This window comes from Anser anser (genome assembly GCF_964211835.1).
Source record: "Anser anser genome assembly, chromosome: Z".
NCBI lineage: Eukaryota > Metazoa > Chordata > Aves > Anseriformes > Anatidae > Anser > Anser anser.
The window spans coordinates 79,574,929-79,599,350 of NC_139723.1; the positions used below are offsets into that span (position 1 = coordinate 79,574,929).

At 44.2% G+C, this 24,422-nt stretch overlaps 2 protein-coding genes across 4 annotated transcripts in view; one reads left to right on the plus strand and one right to left on the minus strand.

Annotated features, from left to right (window-relative positions):
• LOC310889742 (aquaporin-7-like) overlaps nucleotides 1-3,088 on the plus strand; it is a 62,365-nt gene extending 59,277 nt beyond the window's left edge. For both annotated transcript variants that reach the window (XM_083817676.1, XM_083817677.1), the window contains exons 5-7: nucleotides 310-428; nucleotides 1,981-2,198; nucleotides 2,632-3,088. In XM_083817676.1, coding sequence (XP_083673802.1) covers nucleotides 310-428; nucleotides 1,981-2,198; nucleotides 2,632-2,791 — 497 coding nt within the window. In that variant the 3' untranslated portion in view covers nucleotides 2,792-3,088. The remainder of the gene's footprint in view (nucleotides 1-309; nucleotides 429-1,980; nucleotides 2,199-2,631) is intronic.
• A 1,497-nt stretch (nucleotides 3,089-4,585) lies between these two features.
• On the minus strand, nucleotides 4,586-24,421 carry TPGS2 (tubulin polyglutamylase complex subunit 2). Of its 2 annotated transcripts, none has more exons than XM_083817680.1 (7): nucleotides 24,204-24,421; nucleotides 20,988-21,067; nucleotides 13,346-13,433; nucleotides 10,833-10,964; nucleotides 9,071-9,184; nucleotides 7,381-7,541; nucleotides 4,586-6,081 (listed from the first exon to the last, which is right to left on the minus strand). In XM_083817680.1, exons 1-7 carry the CDS (start codon nucleotides 24,274-24,276, stop codon nucleotides 5,839-5,841), a joined length of 891 nt encoding a protein of 296 aa, XP_083673806.1. In that variant the 5' UTR covers nucleotides 24,277-24,421; the 3' UTR covers nucleotides 4,586-5,838. The 2 variants fall into 2 exon arrangements, with proteins under 2 accessions (XP_083673806.1, XP_083673805.1); XM_083817679.1 differs by having other exon boundaries at nucleotides 10,833-10,975; nucleotides 24,204-24,331.
• Nucleotide 24,422: the final 1 nt, after the last annotated feature.

Sequence of the window (24,422 nt, forward strand, 5' to 3'; positions counted from 1 at the left end):
CTGCTGGCTTGTAGCAAATAAGACAACAGTCAGTCATGTTTGTGAGTTGTTAGCAGAAGACCCACCACCAGCATGTCTCAGTCCCCAAGGGTCAGAGGGACAGAGGCCTCCCGGTGCATCCAGACCAAAGTCTGAGGGTGACAGGTATCAGTGAGATCATGCCCTGCAAGGGGTGTGTTGACTTCGTCGTATCTGTCACTGCCCCTCTTCCCCTCTGTGTCTCTGCTGGCTGCAGCGGGTGAACGTGCCACGTGTGATGAGCTCCGCGCTGCCCACTGTGCCAACCCCCCTAATTCCCATTTCTCCCAGATACTCTGTATGACTACACCAAGGGGAACTTCACGGTGACAGGACCAACTGCCACAGCGTCGATCTTCTCCACTTACCCTCATCCCTGTACATCCTTGCTGGGAGGCTTCTTCGCAGAGGTCAGTGGGGACAGCTGAGGTGTGCTAGGAGAGGGCGGGTGGTAGCAGGCTCTGGTACGGGGCTGGTACAAAGGACTCACAGATCTGCGTGTGCAGACACAGTCACGACCTCTACTCTGAGGAGCCCACCGTCCAGGCAGAAGCTTGTCAGGTAGTGTCCAAGGTTGGTGGAGCAGGAGGACAGAAACCATGAGGTCTGAGGGGGGTAAATTGCTTAGGCCATGGGAGAGCTCAGTCAGGAGGGTAGCCCAGAGCCCTCTGCTGAAGAGAGCATTAACTGAAGGAAAGATCCCGGTGTCAGCCCTCATCTGCACGGTCCCTTGAGGTGGCATGGGAGACCAAAGGGCTCAGCTACCTTGCAACCCCCTCTGCAGGGCCTGCTGCTGTGGGGCCAGATCTGCTCCTGCAGGAACCTTTCCTTGCACACTGTCCAAGCAATGGGAAAAACGTGAAGCTGAGCTATGGCAGAAACCACCTCCTTTTGGCTCTGCTCAGTTCCCTGAACTGTTCTTAACCTTTTTAAATCCTACACCTGCTCCACACTCTCAGGCAGCTCTGCTGGCTGCTCCTCACCAGCACAGATGGCCTGGGGCTGCTCTCACATGAATACAGCCTGTCCGGACTGAACCTCTGGGGGTTTGAACAGTCAAGTTTAGACTCCATACAGTTGATTCCCAGCATATAACACAACATCCAGATGCCCAGAAATGAGAGGCAGATGCCTCAGGGAATGTGGAGCATCCCTGAGCATGTCCCAGTGCTACAGAAGGAAGAGTCACTTTCAGTTCAAATCTGAGGAAGCTTGTGTGTTTGTTTCTGAGCCGGTGAAGATGTGCCTGGATGCTATGAGGAGGATGGTGAGAGCTGGAGAGCCAGCAGACAGGTTCCTGGTTGCTCAGCATCCTGTGGAGCGTGCAGTGTCCTTGCTGCACAAGACAGCAAATGACAATGGCAAGGTGTTGCCAAGAGCTACAGGATTTCCGCTCTTGCCAGCATCTCTGCAGTCCAAGGCTCTCCCGGTGCATCTTCTGAAGCAGAGACAGGAGTCATCATGTCTATACAAACAAGAACTATTGATGTCTTGGGCACTGCAGATCTGTTTTTGTATTGTCACCGACGGGAGATTGTGTTTCCCAGATGAGAATCTGGTCTCTACCTTGAGTCCAAAAAGGGCAGATGCACCAAGCTGTACAATACCTCTATCCTGCTAGGGAGGATCAGATATGTCCTGTAAGCAGATTGTTATGGCTCTGTGTCTGTTGGACAAAAGGTACTTAAAACAACCTTTGCCCCTAAATTGAAAGGTGGAGGGAGCTGAGTTCTGAGAAGTTTCTATCAATCCTAGAGCATTCTTCTTGATGAAGTGGAGGCATTTTTGCTGGGAAATGCGTTAGTCTTTTCTTCAGTATCAGGAGGCAGCAATAGGGGTCCTCCCTGACTTGATCAGGCCATGAATCCCACCTGCTCTTTCAGTCTGGAAAATCTCTGAGTGGGATCCTCCTGCCTTTGCTGATCTCTCTCCTGACCTGTTTCCCCTTTCCTGCTCCTGCAGTTTATGGCGACGGTGATGTTGCTCTTGGGCATTCTGGTCATCCACGATGAGAAAAATAACGGAGCCCTGAAAGGCACACAGGCCCTGCTCACGGGTATCCTGGTCCTAGGCATCGGTCTGGGGATGGGAATGAACACAGGCTATGCCATAAACCCCTCCCGGGACCTGCCCCCAAGGATCTTCACAGCAATTGCTGGCTGGGGAGTGGATGTCTTCACGTAAGTGACCTGTTTTGTTTTTACATTGCCCAGCTCACAAGGAGAGGAGTTAAACCCAAGAGAAAACAGTCATGGAGCCTGTGCACAATTGGAGTGCAAGCCTGGTTCCCAAGGTGTTTGGGTCTTGTTAAGGAATTTTCTTTGGACCAAGTGACACTATCAAGTGGGTTCTCCTTTTCATAGAGCAAGAGTTGTGCATATGGAAGCCCCATGCACTGGGTACACATAATTTGGGGTACATCAATTCTCCAGTGCAGGATTCAGCTTGACATTTGAATACCTCAGTTTAGCCACCAGGAACTAAGTGAGTCTAACCTTAGTTAGCCAGAGATTGAGCTAGTTATTGCAGTGTCTGGAGAGCCAGAGTGGTTTGGCTCACCAGAAAGCAGTTCCAGTCTGGCTCACCAAATGCCTCTTCTGTGTTTTGTTTTAGGGCTGGAAATTACTGGTGGTGGATCCCAGTCACAGCTCCAACACTGGGAAGCCTTGTTGGTAGTTTAATCTACAAACTATTCATTGATTTTCACAATCAATCTGTCCCGGAAAGTGGAAATGAGAAAGGACAGCCAGCTATAGAGACTTCTACACTGTGATGGCCACGTGCTCCCAGGAAAGGGCCTGACAGCAAAGTCGAAATGGACATACACAATGACAGCCAAAGGGTAACCAAGTGGGTAAGGGCATGTGCAACAGCACTGCTGGAGCACACACTTTTCTCACCCTGCAGGTGGAGAAATGAGAGAGTAGCTTACAATAAATCTATTCTGCTTAACCAGACAAACAGGGTCTCTAAGACACTGGGCAGACCTGAGTAGGCTAGAGCTGTCTATGACCTGAAGAAATTATTCAATCCCCCTGAGTAAAAATCTACCAAAAAAAAAGAAAAAAAATCACATTCTGGAGAAAAAGTAGAGCTGCAAGACTTCAGTTACCTGTAAGTTCACAGCAATCAAAACACAAAATCCAACAGGGTTGGAATAAAAATTAGATCTACACAGTGGCAGAAACAACTAAATTGAAGAAATTTTGATCTGGACTATTCTTTTTGTAAGAGATAGCAGATATTACACTGATGAATCAGGAGCTTAGATTTGTTTCTGTTTGCTAAATCTGCCACCATATCTATGATCCAGTTTGTTAGAACACAGAGAAGAGAAAGGACAGTCTGAAAAAGAAACCTGGTGGGTTTTATTTTTTAATTTTTTAATAATTCGTTTTCTTTTTGGTCTAAATATTAAGGAAGCACTAGCAAATTAGTAAATCACAGGGTCTCCTGAATCCTGGTATGACCTGCTGGAACAGGCTAAGATATGTTTTGTGCTATGCTGGTGTGATGGAACCACGTATGTTACCGATGAGCGAGACTTCAACTACCAACTTATGAAAGGCTTCAGACAACTTCTGTGGCAGCATCTCCAAACACTGGAAAAACAAACAAACAAACAAAAAACACAAAACCAACAAACCTTTTCTCCACTCTGAAAGGATGAAAAACATGGGAAGATACTGCTGTGCTCCTTGCATGAATTCTGCCACCTCCATCTGAATGAGGAAATAGGCTTGCAAGTTTGAAGCATCATTGGAGTAAAAGTAAAACATTATCAGAAGCCGCCTGTCCCCAGGCTGGGTGATAAGGCTAACTTTTCTGGGGGGTGCTTAAGCAAGTACGTTACATATATCAAGTGTATGACTGTGGTTCCAGGGCTGGGTACCACAAAGACAAAACACAGGACTCTACTGTAGGAAATGATAGAATATCACTGCTGCACAGAATTCCGAAAATTGGCACTTACTGGCTTTAACAATCATTCACATTACGCTATTAAAAGGACTCTTAATGTATTACTGTCACATGGGGGTGGATGGTAGGTACTGACCATCTCTGTTTCTTCATTAGAGTTGACCTTTTATTAGTAGAGCAGCTCCAGCAGATCTTCACCTGGCACAAGATGCACATCAGCCTAAGAGGCCTGAAGAGCATTAGAGGATTTTCTCTTGTGCAGGGGGGTGGCAGAGGACAGCTGCCAGGCAAGCCCTGGAGGGCTCTTTGAGCAATGACAGTGGTCTCTGGGAAAGTGCTAGAAGCCAGCAAACCATGTTAGAGTGAGGCTGGATGGCTCCAGAAATTTTGAACAGTGAACATACAATGGAAATAGAACAACTGGTTCTCACAGATGAAGAGACTCATCCGTGTGATAAACTGGGAACTTCATAATAGCTCAAGGTGGGATCAGCTTAAAAGACACTGTAACCTGTCTCTTCTCAGTGTGTGTGAGATCCTGCACTGCATTAAAGCAAAAACAACCCAGCCTGCACTCTGTTGTTACTGTGCATCCTTGCGCATGTGCTGCCAAAGGCATCTTCAAATATTTAATCACTCTGGAGGAAAATATTAACATCTTTATTAAAATACTATTAAGCGCTTACAGGGCGGCTTCATCTTTCTGAAGGCCATACAAACACTTGCAAAAGCCTCACAACAACCCTGTGAGGTAGTTTGGTCGTATGTAATTATATGACTGTTTCATAAATAAAAGATGCTGCTCTTTAAATAATCAAAGCTGATTTGGAGATGGTGACTTTTATTTCCCTGCTTCGGCACAAAACGGGTTGGTTGCTACCATGCATTTTCAGCATATCTAAGAGGACAGAATGGCATATAAGTGTAATGGAAACAGACGCAACTGAAAATCAGCAGTGAATGGGTTAAAGTGCAGTTCTACCCTGAAAACTTCCAGTACAGAAAACAGCATCAGGGCCTTGTAGGGCTGCAGGATCTCAGTGGCCCCTCAGTGGTCAGATCCTGCCCAATTAACAAGTGACAAAGGCTGAATGCTCAGCTTTGCAAATGAACATGTAACAGACCAGGGGGTCCTCCTGGCTTACAGGACTCTAACACCACAGACCCACCTGCAGCTGCCCTGGCTCAGCAGATCCCACAAAATGAGAAAGCAGAGGCAACAAGGGACCTTGCAGCTTCTGGTTGCTCAAAGGAAAGGACATCACACAGATGTCATTATCTGAAAATATATGGCACAAAGGCCAAGGAGTGGTCTGGGTTGTAAGAGCAAGTGCCAGGCCAACACAGAGATATGGAAGCCCCAGGTCCCTCTGCACTGTGAATCTCAGAGCAGGAGTTGGAAGGAGAACAGGGAAATGCAGTTTGAGTCTGTCTGAAGTGGAAGATACTTCTTTGTTCCGTGGGTTCCAGCCTGCTCCCATAGCATGCAAGGTCAGGACAGGTTTCTTTCAAAGGAGACGGCAGAAATGTCCTTATGCTGTAATTCAGCACGAGTGGTCCATTAAAGTAACAGTGACTTACATTTACTTTCATTTCACTGCTGTAGTTGCACAGGAATAACAGCTTCCCCACAGAGCACCGACATCAAGGGCTTATTCACGCCCTCTGAAAAGTGCATACTCCAAGTAGCAGGAGGGAATTAAATCAGTGTCTCAAGGCTTTTCTCAGAGTTGCCTGGAACTACATCCCTCCCACGTCAAAGTACATCGTGGTTATATTTCATGCAAACACTGCAGTGCATTTTCCATGGGCACACCTATTCATGCACAAGGAGCCTGGTCTGAATCGCTGAGACTCTGCATCAGGACATATCAAAGCTTATTGCAAATGCTGTTGGGGTCAGATCTGGGGGTCTCGCTTCTTTGAAGAATTCCCAACTAGCGAGGAAGTCTTGGAGGAGGTCATGCTAGTGTGGCTCTTTTGGGCCCCTGCTGGCTGGGAGGGTGGTTTCTTTTTCATCACTGGCGTTTTGTTCTTGCTTTTAAATACCTTGTTGGGGTCCAGCTTGTTCACAAAGGAATCAGCTTCTTCAGAGAGGAGAGCTGTGTTGATGGTTATAGGTTTATACATGTTAAACCATTGCTGAAAGACAGGATGGTGGGGAAGGAGGAGGTTAAAAATCAAACTGCAATTAGACATTTTCTGCCTGTTCCTCCTCACCCCAGAGCCCTGATTTTAATCATACACCACATAACAGTTAGCAGTTTACAGGACAAGGCAGAGTGCCCTGTGATAAGGATACGCAAGACACAGCTACAACCCTGGAGCTGCCCCACATTCCAGACAGGGAAGAGGAGAACCAGACACAAACCTAAAACTACCTATCCTGCAGTGTAACTCCTATCAGGAGCAACTCCTGACTTAAACCACAGGAGGAAAAGTAAAAGGGAGGGGAGAAACTAAACCACTTTTATTTAGGTTCAGAGAAGCAGAAAAGATTAAAAAACTGGAATGCAGAAGTGCAAACTAGTTGCACTTCCCAAAAATTAGCTTCCCACCCTCTCTGCACATACAATGTTGCTGATTTTGTTTTAAACTCTTTACAGAAAGGATTTTGTGTTTGTTTCTCTTCGGCCTGATTTTATGTCTAGAAGTGACCACAATGTTGTTCTTTTTTTGTTCCCATATGCCCCCACACCATTATGCCCTGAAGTTCCCATCTCTCAGCGTTTTTCCTACCAATTTCCCATTGATGAAGTCGGGAAATGAAACTGTAGGGGTTATAGCACTACAAGTCCCACTGACACCATCCTCAGTAAAGTATTTAACAAGATAAGCAGAAAATCAATACCAAAATGCAGACAGCAATCTGTTCATGTATTGCTTAATGGAAGAGGGCTCTAATATACCATCCTTAAAGACCTTCACAAATGGTAATGGTTAACATACTAGGAGGAGTTGAACTAACAGAGGCTGCAAATGATTAGGGAATATATGAATAATTTCACCAAGATTTGTGAATATAATAAAATGTTCTAGCAAGAAAACTACAAAAAGGCAGAGCACAGACACATGCTAATGTACCACGCACCCAGCCCTGACTAATAAAGTAGAGCACAGTGTGACGGGGACGACACCAGAAACACAGGGACAAATTCTGCAGCCATTGATAGATGGGAAGTCGGCAGTGATTTTAGTGAATTGTTTCTGTGCACGCACAGAGCTGAAGCAGAGACCAAGGAATGTCACGCTGGTAATACAGCTGCCTTGTCTGGGTTAAGAGGAAGATGCTCACCAAGACGTGCCAGGCCTTGACAGCGTGCACAGACATTGCCCAGGCTTACGTGCTGTGCTCTGCAGTAGTATCAGCTCTATTCCCTGACCTCACACAACGTGGAAGCTGGGTTAGGGTAAATCCTTTTAAATCCTAAAAATCCTTACCTTGGCCTGGGGGCTCACTCCATAGCTGGTGAAGGCATACTGCCACTGTGGGAGACCCAGGTGAGTGATGAGCAGGCGGTAGTAGGCTGTGAAGGTTTTGGTGAGGAAATGCCAATACAGAGCTCTGTCCAGGAACCATATCTCTGTGTCTGGGGAGACAACTAGAACCAACCAAACAAACTAGGTTGTTGCTTTGCGGTGATAGGAGATCAACCCCTGGCCCAACGTCAAGTGGGAGAGACAAAACATACTTATGGGAAAAGTTGCACCTTCTAAAACACAGCGTCCCTGACTAACATAGGTGATTATCCAGAGGGAGTGTGGTTTAATGGTTAAGAGCATGGGCGCTGAAAAGGTCTTGGTTCTGCTCCCAGAATCATGCAATAGCCATTACAGTCACTTTTCCCTGCTGTAAAATGGATGCAATTCTATTTCTTTCCAACTCGGGACTGACACTCTACATTCAAAACACTTGGACAACAGCAACTTTGCAGTGTAAGTTCCAAGCATTATTATAGCCAACATTTATCTGCCCTGCAAAATAAAAACAACAACTGAATTGTCAGTCATCTGGATTACTGAGTGTAGAGTCCAGAGTCCAGAAGTCATAGGAGAGCATGTACTGCCAACAAAAACACATTTTACAAAATCTTTCCAAGGTGATAAAATCCTTCTCTGGTGGCAACATCCTTTGAGGAAACCACCATCCGATTACTAGCATAAAAAGAAGAGATTTTTCTTGGGAAACAGGTGATGAAAATTGTCAGTTAAACACGCTGCCTCCTATGCCGACATCAATACTTATAAACAATGCTGCCTCTCCTTGGCCAGATTATCCAGGTTTTCAGCGTGTGCTGAAATCACTACCACTGGAAGCAAGATGACAGGTAAGAAGTTTCTGCCCTGGGAGTTCAAGTCACACCCAATCAAAACACAAGATAACAACCGCAGGCCTTTTTCTTAAGAACAGGTATCCCCCAACTGCACACCCCCACACAGTGTACATGCACGTACGTGCACACACACCTAGTGACCTGTGTACTTTGACAGATGACAGCTACTTGACAAGTGACCTGTATGTTTCACTGATCCCTGACTGAAAACAACTGTCTGTGTACCTTTCAGAAGGAACAGCTCAGCTTACATCTTTCACCCTGCTTTTCAACCTGCTGCCACCAAATTTTGACCTAGTTAGCACCTGGGGGCTCTGCATCCACTTACATGGTGGCTGAAACAATCTAAGCCTGTTTGAATGAGACGAGGACCTTTTTGTCATTCATCCTTTGCTTCTAAGCAGACACCCTTCTCATCAAAATGTAAACAAATTCTTCTAAGACATGCAAGTAAACATAAATATGTTAGTGGCTGAAGTCTAGCTCTCCACATTATTTCAGCATAATTGCTTGCAGGTCATACATGAGTGCTTTCCTGGGTCAGTATGTAAGTATGCTATGCATACAGAAATACTAAGTTAAAACTCAGACTCAAACATTAAAAGGGAGAGAAAATGTAAGTTCCAGCTAAGCCACTGTTATGATGTAGCCACTGAGTTCAGCAGAGACAAGAAGTCTCAGTAAATGTTCATCTATAAATTGCAAAGGAGATCAGAAATGTAAGATGATTCTACACATGAGGCTCCCAGGTACAATCTGCAAAAACAGATGGCAAACTTTGCTCTTTTCAGTCTTACCTGGTTTAGCGTGCTTATAAACAAGGCAAACTTTCCCATTCCCGTTGCATGGGTCTAATTCAAAAATAAGACTACGAGAATCAAAGTGTGGCTTCTCGGGTTTGTCTTCATTACCTGAAAACAGAAAAAAAACATTTCTTGAAACATGTTTGGAAAACTGACTGTGACTCAGCTGCAAAGAGTCAATCTGTTTTGTAGTTATTAATAAATCTGCTGAGGAAGAACTAAACTAAACCATTATATTTATACTTCTTGGAAAGGATTAAAGTCCAGATAGAGAGAAAGAGAGAGAGATTTTAAGTCTTCAGTAGGAAAACAAATCACAGAATCAAAAACAGATGGCCGAAAGAAACACATCAAGTTGCCCTGTAGTCCTTCCCTGGCATAAGGCAGGATCACAGGATCAGCTTTGTGGATGTCACAGGCACCTTATCTTTTCTTCCAGTACTGGAAATGTCACAGTCTCCAGGCGCTCAACCCAAATGCATTGTATCACTTAGATATCACTTAGAAGTTTTCCCCAGGTGGATCCTGAATTCTCTTTGCTGCTAAAGTCCTCTATTGCGTTCTATCCGCTCTCCTTCTTTTGCCCTACATTCTTATTTCTGAAAAGATCAGAGAGGACTGTTCTTTTTCTGTTGACGCAAGACTTTGATTAACTTGGAGATGCATACATTTCTTCTTACATTCCAGTGTAACATCCACCTCCTTCTCAACAGCCACACATTCTGACTCTCATTAAACTTGTGGCACAAAACCATCACAGAGCCTTTCCATGGGACCATTTTGGGACTGTGGAGCTGTAAATCTTGAGGAATACAATTTTGAATTTTAATGCTGCTGAAGAAGAAGGGAGACACAAGAGTTGTACTCTTCTGAAGAGTTCTCTGTGAAAATCAGGATGAGAAGTCTTACAGGGATTTAAACTTTTCATAAAGCACCTTATAAGAGCATCAGTGGAGGTCTAAGTGGCTAAATGGAAGCAGAATCTGGCCCATTTCACTACAATGGATAGAAGACCAGGACTGTCGACAAACTGGAATGTACAAAAGAAAATTTCAGTTGCATTTAGAAGCTACAAAAGCTACAGAAATTCAGAGACAAGACTGTGAAATCAAATAGCAATTTTTTTAAGGAGTCAAAATGACACCTGGCTTTGTTCTTGTCTTCCTACTTCTTCCAGTCTTGTTAGACTGTAAGAGGTCTGGGTTTTCTTTTCTTTTTTATTTTCCTTCCCCTCTCCAAACCACAGGATGCCCAGCATGTTCAGGCAGTCCGGAAATGCACATTTTCCAGCATCACCTTACACTTCAGTGTATTTACCGGAGTTGCTTTTCCAATTCCAAAGAGCATATCCAGCTGCCTTTTCACTACCAAGACCAAACAGTTATCTTTTGTTCATAGAACACCATAAGCACACAAAGATTTTACAAGCTGAATCACTGGAGGAGGTTTCGATTACATATATAAAAAGGGAAAAGACAGAACAGGAGGACAGATGGACTGTTAAAAGAGTATGAAAATAACACTAACAACTGGCAGAGTTAACGATACCTGTCAGATTTACAGACAACATGTCCACATCTTAAGGCTGTAGGGAACTACTAGGAGGTATAGTAGCTATGATCCAGGAGAGACAAAAAACATCTACCTGGAGTGACCTTTTCTGGTGCCACATCCACATGCTATATGGTGAAAGTACCCTAACACCGCAAAAGGGATGAGGCAGAGCACACATTCCAACCTGTTAACAGGACCTTACCTTCCTCATCTGTGTCATCTTCCAGGTCGGCGAGACACGGTGCATTAGGCAGGGCATACATGGAGGAACCCCCAAGCCGACAAAGCTTTGAGATACTGTTAATCACCATGGAGCCCAGAGGCATTGGGGTATCTGCAATAAGACTGATCATTAATTACATTCAATGTCAGGAAAGCATAGGAGGTACTGCTTTTTCTCCAAATATCTACTCAATCTTTTCTAAAACAGAGTAGGGAGAAGAGATGCATATGCCCAACAGGCCTGTACACTTAACCAAGCCAGGCTCCATAAGAGTGAAAATTGGGCTTTTTCAGACAGCACCAGGTCATGAGCTCTTGCTCCACTGCAGGACCAAGGAAATTTCAACTCAGAGGCCTTTATTTACTTCATCTGCTTATCTGGAATAGAAAGGAAGTGGTACTCATGTGGCACCACCTCAGAGCTGTGCACATGAGAACCGCACTGCTGACTAGGCCCGTGTTGCAGCGGTTAGCCCAGTCCTGTGAAATCGGCTCTTAAACATCCTGGCTAGCTACAGCCACCCCCACAACACTCTTTTCCCTACTGCAGTCCTTTCTACAAGGAACCACCCCACCCATTTACAATGCACTGGGTAGCTTGCCCTCTTCTACACCCCATCTGCTGAGGGTGCACCCTCTCGAATCCTGCTCCAACACCGGTTTTCAACAGTGTGGCGACATGTTGGTGTTCCTGAGTGAATGTTTGAGGACTTGCCACATGTGTCTCCTTCTGAGGACCAATACTGTCACTGGACATCAGGTCACAAGCAGCCATTCAGCCACGTGCCAGCATGAAAGGCCTCAGAAGGCACAGATCAGGCTTGCTCAAACAAAGCAGTTACGCGAGCTGCTTGGTCTCTGTGCGCTTTTGTGCTTTTTGTACCACATTATTCAGAGGTCATGAAACACTAAATCCCACTTGAAACACGATGGGAGTTCAGTACTGGTGCTACAGCCCTGATGCCTGAAATGAAATCCCACTTTGTGAGGAAGACTCCTGTATTTGAGAATGTCTCTTGATGCCAGCAGTGTCTACAGCCCAATCTGACAACCTGGCTTTAAGATAACAAGAGCCAAGAGAAAACTCAGTGTGCCCAACTCTTGCCAAACAAGGACAGATAATGAAGCTCGGTCCTGCTCTCCCTTCTGCCACTAACTCCAGAGATAATTCCACTGAATGGACTTCAGCTGGTGGAAACCAGAATCAGGCTCAGGTCTTGCAATTCTGGAGGCTGGTGATAATCTTGGTATGTATGGTGTAAGGCAATGCCCTGATGCATTATTTCTTGTTATCACAGCAAGGTCTTGTCTTTGTGGCTGACTAATGTAAACTGTGTGACCTCTGCTCAGGTGCTTGACTGGTCTGGCTTCTATTAACAGAGAAATGAGAACTATGTGAGAAGCAGGAAAACAACTTTAAAAAAAATAAATCATATGTTCCATCTTAACTGGGTAGGGTAAAGATGTAACTAACTAAGAAGACAGATCATCTTTCATAACTGTCATGATCTTTACAGCCTCTCTCTTTCTGGCTCATAGATGGGAACAGTCAGATGACTTCTGTAGATTCATTTTTCTCAGATTAAAGCCACCATATGGAGTGGAGAGACATTGAAGATACTAATGATGTGAAGAATTTTCTACAGCACTCATTATGGTTCATACTCCAATATGTAATTCACATGTTTATGTGGTAGGGCAGGACAGTCCCTTCCTCATACTGCAGAAATGGAAGAAGAGAGAGGGATTATGCTGTCAACACAAGGTCCCAATTCTGGCCTTTTATTCAGTTTGCCATTTTAAAATGAGTGCACATATCAGGTCTCTCTGGATTGCATATATATATATATATATAAACACACACATTTCTAATGAGAAAGCAGCATTTTCTGATGGTGACTCCTCTTACTGCTTTATGATAGGATAATGTGCCAGAGCTGCTTCTCTCTCCACGAACCACAGAAGGAGTCCAGGTACTAGATTTAAACAACATACCTAAATCTGGATGTCGATAGATGGCCAGTGTATTACAGAACAATTTTTATGTCATTGATTCTTGTTTGGTTTCTAGACAGTGTTTAGTGTACATCTCTCCTGTAGAAGTCCAGCACACGCAAACAATAGGTTTTGCCCTGTTGCAAAGAAAGGGACTTCTGATGTGCACTCATACTTTTTTTCCTTTCACCAAGACATTTCTAAAATAGCCTACAATACAATGCAGATCTGCACTCACTTACTGAATCGGAGATCAGTCTTCTAGTGACTGATCAAGCTGTCTAGCAGACAGAGTACTTCTTTTTTTCAAGTTAAGGAATGGTGCTAATTTTTCATTCAAAATGACTTTGTGTGTGTGCATGACTCTTGCTCAGACTAACGCACGATGCTGACGTGTGTTGAATGCAAAAAGAAAGTTTGAAACTAAAGAGATTCTGCACAGAAAAGACTGTCTGCAAAGAAATGAGGGTATCAGGAGAGAGGAACACATGGACTCACCATCGGTTTTCACACTCCAGGTCATCTGGAAGCCATCGGTCATGAGATAGAAGTTCTTTAAATCCTCTGGCAGTATGCAGGAGTTTTTCTGCAAATCACAAGAGGCCCCAAGTGTTATGGGGAAATATAGAACATGCCTCAAACCCAAAGAGCAACTGAATATTAGTACAGAAATATTTGCCACCAAATGTTTTGCTCAACTCCAAGATGACTCAAATCAGGTCAAATATATCAACCTTAGAACTTGAGAGAAAACTGTACATTTCTTGAGTCTGTGCTACTGTATTAGCGAAGATGAGGAGAACAAATTTCACAAAGAGCAGTCCATCATCACAAGGTGATTACAGATTGCTCCCCGAATGAGACAACCCATCATCCTGTGATACTAACCGCTTCTCCAGGATCACAGATATAAGGACAACCAGCTTCTTCACACATCTTCATCGCTTTCAACAGTAGAGTTTTGCTTTGAGTGAAAGCAGACTAAACCTACCTGCTTCACTAAAGCATGAATAATAGTAGCACAAAGAATCTGTTCTTCTGAGAGCTTTCGCTTTCAATTCCAAGTAGGCAAGAGACGCATAGACTCAATAGTTGCCCATACTCAAGCTGGTTTCACATTTCACTTAACAGTATGCGTGCGAAAACACAAAGAGCCAGTCTCACAAATGTGCTGGCCTGGTTTCATCCCACCAAACTTTGGCACTGAGCTGGGACTCCTAAGCGTGCCTCCTTCCAAGCCAACAGTGAAAGAGGCACTTGCATTGAGCTGCTAAGAGTGTTTCTAAGACACAAGATCCTTCTGCTATGCATATCTTTGCTGTGGAAGAAGCCTTTCTTAACTTGAACACTCAAGCAACAAATATGAAGGAGGGAGGATAAAGGCTTAATCCTCAGAACAAGAAGCTTACAGAACTATAGTCAACTGCAGGTACTGCTCCTGGTGACAGGAGAGGGTGCAGACCAGTGACCCTTCACTCCCACTGATGTGGCAAGAACACAAAATGAAACGCTACAGAAGCATGTCAGTTTTAAGAAGACAGGCAACTGTGTATGGTAAAAGGACTTACTGGTTGCTTCGTCTGCAGTTGTTTTAGTGAAAAAAAAAAGTCTATAAAAGGTTGAGGTGAGTTCACTTTTAAAGCATCAACTCAAGATTCCATGAGAATAGGACCCAAAAACTCAAGAGTTCAATTACTAAGAAGTTTGAAAAGATGAACTGTGTGTGTCTAGACGAATCTTTAAAGTCTCCAGTGATACTAGTTCCAAAATTTCTGTGTTGACTTGTCCCAGAGCTGCACCATCCTCCTTAAGGAAAAGTTTTCCTAACTGCAGTCTGAATCTCCAAGTTGCAACTTGTGGTCATTCTCCCTTTTCAGTGCTTTTAAACCTTCTCAGAAACAAAGACATAAATTAACCCTTTGGGGGTCAAACTCTAGCATTAAACCAGAAGGACAGACAACTTCTTTAAGACATGTATCTGAGACCTGTACATAACTACAGGACTCAGGCAGCCACCATTTACAGGGAAAATGAACAAATAACGTGAGATTTGCAACACAGCATATCCGATGACTCAAGTGCTTCTGTGATGCGATTTCCAGCCTTTAAAAAAAAAAAAAAAAGAGGTCTACTTCTTTCATTAAGCCAGTTTAAAAGATACCCTGTTGGGTATGGCCTGCTCTTTGTGCAGTGGGTTTGACACTCAGAACAAGAAAATACAAAAATACAAACTTTAAGAGCATTTAAAGGTCAGCAGTGCTGTCCCCCATATAAGCGTATCATGCCACAGATCCAGAAGTTATTCAAGTAGGTATTCATAACTTGGCCTCAGAAGCCTGGATGAATTTCAGAGCAGCTACAGAATTGCTTTGGAGAAAACACAGGTGTCACACTAACACCTTTCCAACACCATCCCTCTGCTGGGACTGGATTTGTAACATCCTCAGAACAGTGATCAGATTCTTCCCCACGTCTGCAGCCTGTGCATACCCAGTTACCCGCCCAGATTATTCCTCAACGCCTCTATCCAGCAGAAGCCACCTCCTAGCCATGCATTTAGCTGCTGTGCTGGCTTCTGGTCTTCACTGACTGGTACGAGGAAGGAAAGGTTCCGGCCTCCTCCTGTCCACATCCCTTCCCCAGCTGTTGAAGCACAGTCCTGTTCTTTGAGTTGTTACAGTCCCTGTCCCCTAAGCTGTGGCATATACACAATGCAGGAACCTGTATTTCACCCCCGAGCTTCCTGTGTGCTAAATAACGCACTTTCTGGGCATATCCATTTATGCCTACAGCCGACCACTGACAAGTCCTAGATACTAATGGCTTTGCAGCTTGCAAGAGGGCACTTTGCTTTACTCGGCTCATCAGCAGCCTGTCACTAACACTGTTTTCCAAACCCAGCTTGCAAAAATCTCCAGAGGTGACAGCTACTGAAGCAGAGAATCTGATATCACAGAAACTTTGCTTTGAGAAGAACTTAAGATCATCTGATAAGAGCCTGCTGATGGCCTGGTGGTAAGTTTCAGAAGATTACTAAACCACATGGACATATCTGAAGTTCTTCAAATGCCTTTAACAAACACACCTTCTTCTGTGGGTTCTCCTCAGCACTAAATATTTATAGTTTCATGCTGTACTTTCACCACTTCTAATTTCAAGCTGTAGCTGTAAGCACAGTGACTAGGTTTAAACACTATGAAGAAAATATGACAGTCCTGCTACAAAGCCTCAGAAGAGCAGAAATGTTTACATAGCACTTTACCCCCCCCCCCCCTCTTTTTACTGATCTACCCCAGCAGAAAAAATATATATGGGATATATATGGGAACAGCTCTCTTGGTTTTGGTGGGTGTTTCTCTGTAAGTGGGAGAACCGGATCCATTGGGATGACAGGTCCATGCACAAAAATCATGTCTGGAAAGGCCTTCTACTCCGAATCCTCCTTTTTCTGGAAGGAACCAGCTACACGTGCATGTTTCTCCAGCTGGCCACCCTCCCCACTTTGGATTCTCCTAAACATGTCCCCTTGTTTGACTTTCCAAATGCTGGTGGGAAATGCTGTACAACAGCAGATCTGGTAAAACAGATTAGAAAGCTTTATTAATACCTTTCTCTCCCATCTGACAGAAGGGACTGACTAGTATGTCATATTACGCTTAGCCACATGACTCTATGACTTCAAAACAGTGTTTTTTTTGACAGCAGAGAAACAAGCCATTATTGTATAACAAAAAAGGCTTCATCTCTAGCAGCTATACTCCCCCTGCTCAACTGGTAGTTTCCAGGGTTGTGATCTCCAGCCCCATAAAATACAATATTCCTAAAAACGTGCCAGAATTTGCTTAACCACAGCCCTGGCAAACAGCCGTTTTCATCCCAGTCATCTGGTTACACTCATCAGCTCATAAAACAGAACATCCCAAGTGCCCAATATGGTGTGTGAGGTCTATTTCTTTTGTTTATTGACCATAATATCCCCAAATAGTCTCCCAAGAAGGCACAGTCCCCTGAGGATAGAGAATATTAGAAACAGGGAGGCTTTGCTGCCAAGAACTGATCAACACTGGATCCAGAGCTAAAACACTGACATATAGCAACTCCCATAAATCAGTATTGAAAGAATGCCTCCCAAGCAAATATCCTAAAGAAATGGATAGCAATCAAAGCATATAGCTCTAGAGAAACTTCTCTGAAAATCCAAATGATTGCTATCCAACTTCTGAGGAGAGGAAGAAGGGATTTATGCCACTTCTCAGGGCTGCCAAGTAGCAGAGCACATCAGCAGCCACCTTTCTTTCTCCCTGTCTTCATGACCAGTCTACCCTAGCTGACAGGTTAATTTTTGTAACCTACTGAGACTTTCCTGTTCATCTTTTTTTAACTCTGATCCCGGTGGGGCTCCCAAAATTTCCCGTCCCTTCCTCTTATGGAAAGGCACAGGGCCGGGGTGGGCCCGATTCCCTGCTGCAGAGAACAGTATTTGGCAGTTCTTTTGAGGATGATGTTGTGCAGCCGGTATTTTAAATCAGATTATTGTAAGGCTCCACAGGAGGAAAATACTGTATCAGAAACACTAACTGCCTCCAGCCCGTTCCCCACTAAGCAGCCTGAAGAACTGTACCTTTCCTTGTGCGCTGGTTCTGCTGGCTCCACGTCTGCAGCTCTCCCACCCGCTGTGCCACAGGGCAGGTGGAAGGAGGGCAGATCCCATGCTCCTGGGTGCCAGGGACTGCAGGCTCACCTAACGCTGAGGGAGGGCATTGCAAAAGGATGGGAAGAAGAGGCTCTGTGGATCTGTGCACCTGCATGCTGATTTTGGAGTCAAAAGGAGATATGGTAGACACGACGAGGATGGCTTCCAGAACAGCCAGGAACAGCCACCTCAGTTCCCAGTGGGATTTACATGCAGAGAGCTTCTGAGTCGTCTGGCAGCCTAAGACAGTCCACATCAGGAAAGCCCCAGACTGCTGGAGGGCTTTTTTTCCATTTTATTACAGAAAAATAAACCTTTGTAGACAAAGACCGTAAGAAGAAACAAAAGATTACTCATGTGGAGTTGTAGAATATCAGTACTCCAGAGCCAGCTGAGGGCAGCTTGGACACTTAGGAAGCCAATTAGAGGAACTGGCAAAATGACCTCTTTCATTTTGCAAGCCTTGCTGATATGCTGAGCCCTGGGACTCCCAGCTCCCCCTAACAGATGCAATTTTATATTTTTGAAAAGCAAACCAATGATCTGAGTGACTTATTTCTCCTCTGGTTGAGGCAAAAAGGAAATCTAGATCAGACACTGTCACTGCAGATACCGGAGTGCCTCCTACCAATATTTCAGTACCACGACTGCTCTTACGAACTGCACGTAGAGCGTAGCAGGGCAGTTGCCAACCAAGTAGTAGGAGTGGGAACTGATTCATGGCAGGATATACAGTTATTAGCACTGGCACTCCAGTGACCTGAAAATTCTGTCTCTACTCCCCCTTCTACCGCTTGTCTCACTTTCTTTGTGAAAAGATAACATCTCTACAGGTCTGAAATACCAGGAATCATGAAAAAAATACCTGCCTTCATTCAAATATTTTGAAACGCTTTAAGTTTTGGGGAAGTGATGTTACCCACATAAATATCTGACAAACATGTATCTTAAATATTTTTGTGAGTGTGCTGATTTCCAACAAAATATTCAGGATTGGTTTCAGGTTAGCAGCTCTTTCTGCTTGCCTGTGTCTAAAAGAAAGGCTTGGAAAAATCTCTTCTGTTCTCTTGCTGTATTACTGCACCGTAATCTGTTAAAGCGTTCACCTTCCCTCACAGAGCTCACTGCAGCTGACTGGTGCTCAGTAAGCTGTTCTAAGATTTTAAAACTTCCACCATGGCATCCGGTTAAATACTTGGAAAAAACAGGCACAGCCCAATTTAATTAACTCAGCTGATTGAGAAAAGCAAAAAAAAAAAATAAATGCTGCCAGCATTATTAAAATACAAGTTTAATAATTCATAACTAAAAAGGCTGATTTTTCTTACAAGAGTTTCAGAATACCAGGGATTTTCTCGTGGCAGAAATACGTTTTCTTTGCAAAACTGAAATGGGACTGGAAAAAAAATGCTTCTAGAAAAACTGTTTAAATATATATATCTTAAGAGTAGAGCTTGTATTTGGTGAGTCTCAATAAAAAGAGAGGGGATTCTTTTAGGAAAAAGAAGAGTATAATTTGGGGAATAGTTTAACCAATTTTTCCCTACATTGCATAAAAAGGCCTGCAAATAGTTTCCTAACCAAATATGTAGAGGGGAATTAAAACTACTATCCACATCAAGACCGTGTTAAAAGCTCGGCCATGGAGAAAATGATTATGTGCATAAGTGTTGCCACCTAGTGGCTATGAGAAAACACTGATGAAAGTAACATGAATATGTATACCAAGAGAAGCAAGTACAGTGAGTTTGTAGAAAAAAAAGAGGTGCAAGTTCACCCCTGAAGGGCCTTGTGAGGTGCTGAATGCCTTGCACTTAATCATCGCTGCAGGACATGCTGCAATTGCGTGGACTGTGATAGGTATCAGACTTAATCCCCACAGCTCAGGAAATAAAGGAAAACATATTTTATCTTTTTATTCAAGGAAGATTTCAAATCTCATCAATACAACTGGAAACAAGAAGAAAAAAAACAAAGTGAACTCCTTTACTGTTGTTAGTAGTCCAGTCCAACCGTATCTACTTAATTTTCACCACTTATTTCCACAATTACCTATCTCCTTCATTAGGGGGAAAAAAGCTGAAGTTTTGACAACTTCGAAACAAAGTGTGTTAGCTGAAGCATTTCAAAGCTTGGTTTTATAATAACAGTTAAAATTCAGAACAAACATGATATAATTTTGAGGATAAGAAGCACCTGCAAATGAGAACATGTTCTGGAGGAGCAGTCCTCTCTTCTCCATTCCAGAGGAATAGGAGGGAACCTCATTCTGCTGCTCCCAGACCTGAGCTGGCTCACAGCCAGGGTGCCTCAGACTTTCCAGCCCTGTAAATCCAACACCTGAACAGCTACAGGAAATCAGGAACCAGTTCACATGAACCTGAAAAATTGGACATTTTTGCCTGACCACAGTTAGGGCTACTGTACAAGTTCCAGTAACTAACAGAGGTTTCCATCACATACATTCTGACCTCGATTACTCATAAATATCACTAACTGGGATAGGATGCTACCAGAACTAGTGCAAGATTTTTCACTACTACTTTGGAAAACAACTGTAAATGGCAAGGTGGCAAAGGGGAAGTCATTTTAGGTAGTGGAAACAAGTGCAGTGTTTGGGATAATGTGCACTTGGGCATAGTCAGGGTTGGAGGGAGGACAATTCACTCAACTCTGTTCTCTGCCATGCTCCTTCCCAAAGGCCAGTCAGCTACAACCGTTCCGTCCCAACACGTGAGAAATACCTAAAAACCAGCTATTCTCTCATGATATGGGACTGACAAATGTATGTTCTTTCAAAAAGAGGACTAAAAATGTCATCTCTGTCTACCAAAGTCACACGACAGTATCCAGGAGCACACAGCCTGATGCAGTGAGGTCAGTGAACAGGGAGCTGAGGTAGCACGTGCCCTCTGTGGTGTTCTAGGACGGGCAGTGGGACGTGCTTAGGCAAAAAGATTGGGTCTGTTAGTCAAAGAGGACGTGGGGGCTATGACAAATAGTGACTAGCTGAGACTAAAAAGAGAAAGGGATAACTGGAATGAACTCTGTGGCTCATTGGTATTTTCCATCTTGATGCCTTTACCTTTAAAGGCTGTAAGTTGAAAGAGCTTCATTTTGCCTGCAAGGATCTTGGAAAATAGTTTCAGACCTGGGTCAGAACGATGTCTGTTCTCCACTGAGTCACCACTGCTGCTGACTCCTTCTTAGAGGTGTCACTCTGAATACATACACACTGATGAAATTTCTCTAACAGAACAGGTGCATGAGATAGCCTAAAAACTGAGTAATACCTGATCTACCAAAAAAAAAAAAAAAAAAGGGTTTCACTCTGCATCGAACTTGGTAATAGGTGGTCTCACAAAGTAGCCATTGTATTTGACACTCTCCATGGGCTGCTGTACACTCAGACAAACCTCGCTGTAGTATTACCACGAAAATACTCACCTGTTCCCATGAAATAATCGCGTGGCGCTCCGCTGGCTCCTTTTCCACAAATGTCACTTCAGCAACTCCTGGAGAAGTCTCTAAAAGGAAAAGAGGAGCGTGTTCGCAGCTGGCACGGGTGACACCAGGCACTGTTAGCCAGACAATTTTGCAAGCTAACTTGACTGACAGCTGGGGAAAAGGCGTTAATGACTGCAAACATTGTGCTGGTGACTGAGCAGTCGCTTTCTTTTGTCTGTAATTGTACTCGATGTGTCTTGGCATGAGGATGCCTAGTGCAGCACAAGATGCCATCCTTTGATGGGTTTATAAAAACAAGAGTGCCTCTGTGCGCGTGTATCTATATATAGACAGATAGATACAGACGTACATTTTGTATTCAAGGTCTGATCGTTTGCAGAGACTTCGTGGAAAACAAAACAAGAAGATCAGCCATTGCTTCCTGGGCAAACTCAAAAGAGCTGAATCCCTGTCTGCACGTGTGCCCTGTGGTTTCAGTCGGGCAGGGCAGGACGTTCTCAGCTTAACACAAGACATTGTGCAGCGTTGCCATGAATTAACAACCACATTCCTCAAAGACAGGCACATATCAGCACTGGGTTTGAACACACGCAGAATCTGATCCCGATGAAGGAACCCACATGAGCAAACACTGGTCCTTTGGAACCCCAGCTGGACACATGCAAATCTGTTACAAGCACTGAGCTCATCATTTATAAAAATCATCTCAGTATTTTATGGGAAAGAATGCTACATAAATGCAAGATGCTAATCTACATGGTGATATCCTTGCAGGTGTGTGACAGTCTCCCTTGCACTTATTATTTTATAATGTTTTTCTTCATCTACAGCCAACTGAAATAGTTCCCACTGACTTCATTCGCTTTGGATTGGGTCCAGAAAGACTACTTACTTCTTGTTGTGGGAATTGCAAGCCCAGCACACAAGGCTGTAGAGTAGAAATGATCACTATGCAGGGCTTTCAAGACCGGCTCTGCTGTGAGTGAAAGTATTTGCTCCCGAAGCAGTCACACATATTGTAATTGCTTTCTGATAAAACATACACAGTGCACTAGACAGGAAAGGCAGGCACCAGAGAGCTTTGGTTTGGTTTTTATCTCCAGTTCTGGGCTTTTCATTCCAGCAGTGGTGTTGCCCTTGTTTGTTCTGCTGGTGAAAGAGCAGCACTCAGTTCCAGGAAGTCTGAATATTGCTTTAGTTGGAAGTATTGATTTATACATTGTCAGATAATTTAAAAGACAAAGCATAGCACCAGAAAACCAAACTCCAAGTTCAAATAACAATAATAATAATAATAATGATAATAGTAGGTCACATAGATAATCCTTCAGGCCAGAGCAGGGCCCAACACAAAGAAGACTCTCTGATGCTTTGCCAAGTTTCACGTCAAATAGTTGGGTGCAAGGCAGAGGGATCTGTCTCTTGCTCAAAAGCTTTCCATATGTATTCTGTTTCTAAAGAACCGTGTGGAATCAATGATCTAACCAGCCTTTTCCTTCTAAGCTATGCAAGTCTTATAACAAGTTAAGAGATTATAATAACAGAGTAATTGTTATTTCTGTGATCAAAGAAAACAGCAGGGATGTTTAATTCATCATGCACAAAGGCTCGGCTGGGATGATGGAAGATTTAATATCCTATCAGTCATAGGAAGATGTCTAAGAATGAGCGAGCTGCAACTTCTAAAGAGGTCTGAACCAAATCCAAGATCAAAAGAAAGAGAAACTCCATCTTAAAAGCCTGAATGTTATATTAAAACTATCCTGTGGGTGAGCCGAAGACCACATTTAACAGATGTGTATAAGTACAGACAGGAGCTCTATTAAATATTAAGGAGGAAGAGAAGGATAACTCTGCCCTGGGTTGCTTTTTCTTCCAGATGGAAGAAATCAGGAAGCCAACTAAGTTAGAGAAAAGATGCAGGATAAAGCTTGACTAGTTCAGGAGAATCTTCCCAGTTAAAACTATTCTGAATTAAGGTCACAGCAAACTCCACCCTGTTTATAGGAGATTTCATCTGGAAGCTTCCACAGTGCTTTCCAGTACTAAATCTGAAAGACCTGATGTAACGGTCTGAGCACAAAGCCGAAGCAGGAACCAATCCTTATGATAATGCTAGTACTTACTGCAAGTCGGATAAACTGTCAGCATCTTTGTGAAACTGTCGGAACAGTTAAATTCTTACCTAATAAAGACTGCAAACAGCGAAGTATACACCTGCTCTGGACAGTCTTGAACAGCTAACACCTGCCATTCAAATTTACTTCTGAGCAAGCAAACTTTCTGGAATTTGCTATTAGTCATGGGTGTTCAGGAAACTGAATCATACTGGGTATGAAAACAGATGTCCCTCTTTTTCCTTCCTCCCAAATCTTCATAATGCTTCTCAGAAATCTCCTGCTTTGCAGGGACTTCCACATACACTAGAATTTTAACAAACAAGCAAACAAAAACTCCTATACAGAGTTTGTCTAAAGAACAATTTGTTTTCAGAAACGGTGCCATGACATTTGTTCACAAAGGTATTGGAAAATTGGCCCTCAAGCTCGCATTGCTGGATGTGCAAAAGTTTGTTGTTTGAAAGGGCCGAGTTTCATTACACGATCATTTCTATCCTCTGAAAAAGGGTTTTACAAACTCAAGAGTTAAAAACCTTACTGCTTTTATGTCGTATTTGGCGGAAAAGCATCCACTGGCTTCATGAGACTTACCAGAGGAAGATATTTTAATACAGGACAGTTTCTAGGGCTGCAAACTACTGAGTAAGGCATCCTTCTGAACCAGATACCCTTTGTTAAAGACAAACTGAACAGGTTGGTAGTGTTCCTCAGAACTTATACTTCAGCAACTCTAATTAACACGGTGGCATGCTTTGGACTGGGCAAAAATGCGTGCAGTTCCCGGGAGGAATGGGAGAACAGAGAAAGAACCAGAATAAAAGCAAACAAACAAACAAAAGGACCGGGGTGTGCTCCGCTGTCTTGCACCACACACGATGGCACAGACGTGGGAAAGGCTGGGAATTTTTGATGCCCCCCCCCTGCGGGGCCTGGCCGGGCCGAGCCGGGGCAGCCCCCCGGGACCCCCCCCGCCCCTGCCCCTGCCGGGCACCCCCTGGGGGCCGACATTTTGTGCGGCGCCCCCGCTGCCTGCCCCACCCCGGGGCCGTCCCGGCGGCTGCCGCCCGGCACTCACCCAAAATCCGCGTCACCCCCAGGGTGAGCTTGTCCAGGTGGGGCTTCAGGCTGCCGGCGGGCCGCTCCTCCATGCTGACCCCGCAGAGAGGCGGCTGGGGGCGTGTGTCCGTGTGTCCGCTCCGCTTTGTGGCAGCTTTTGTCCTTCCTCCCCCGCCGTAGCCGCCGCTGCGCCGCGCGGTGCTCTGGGAGATGTAGTCCCTCCAGCCGCCCGTAGCGG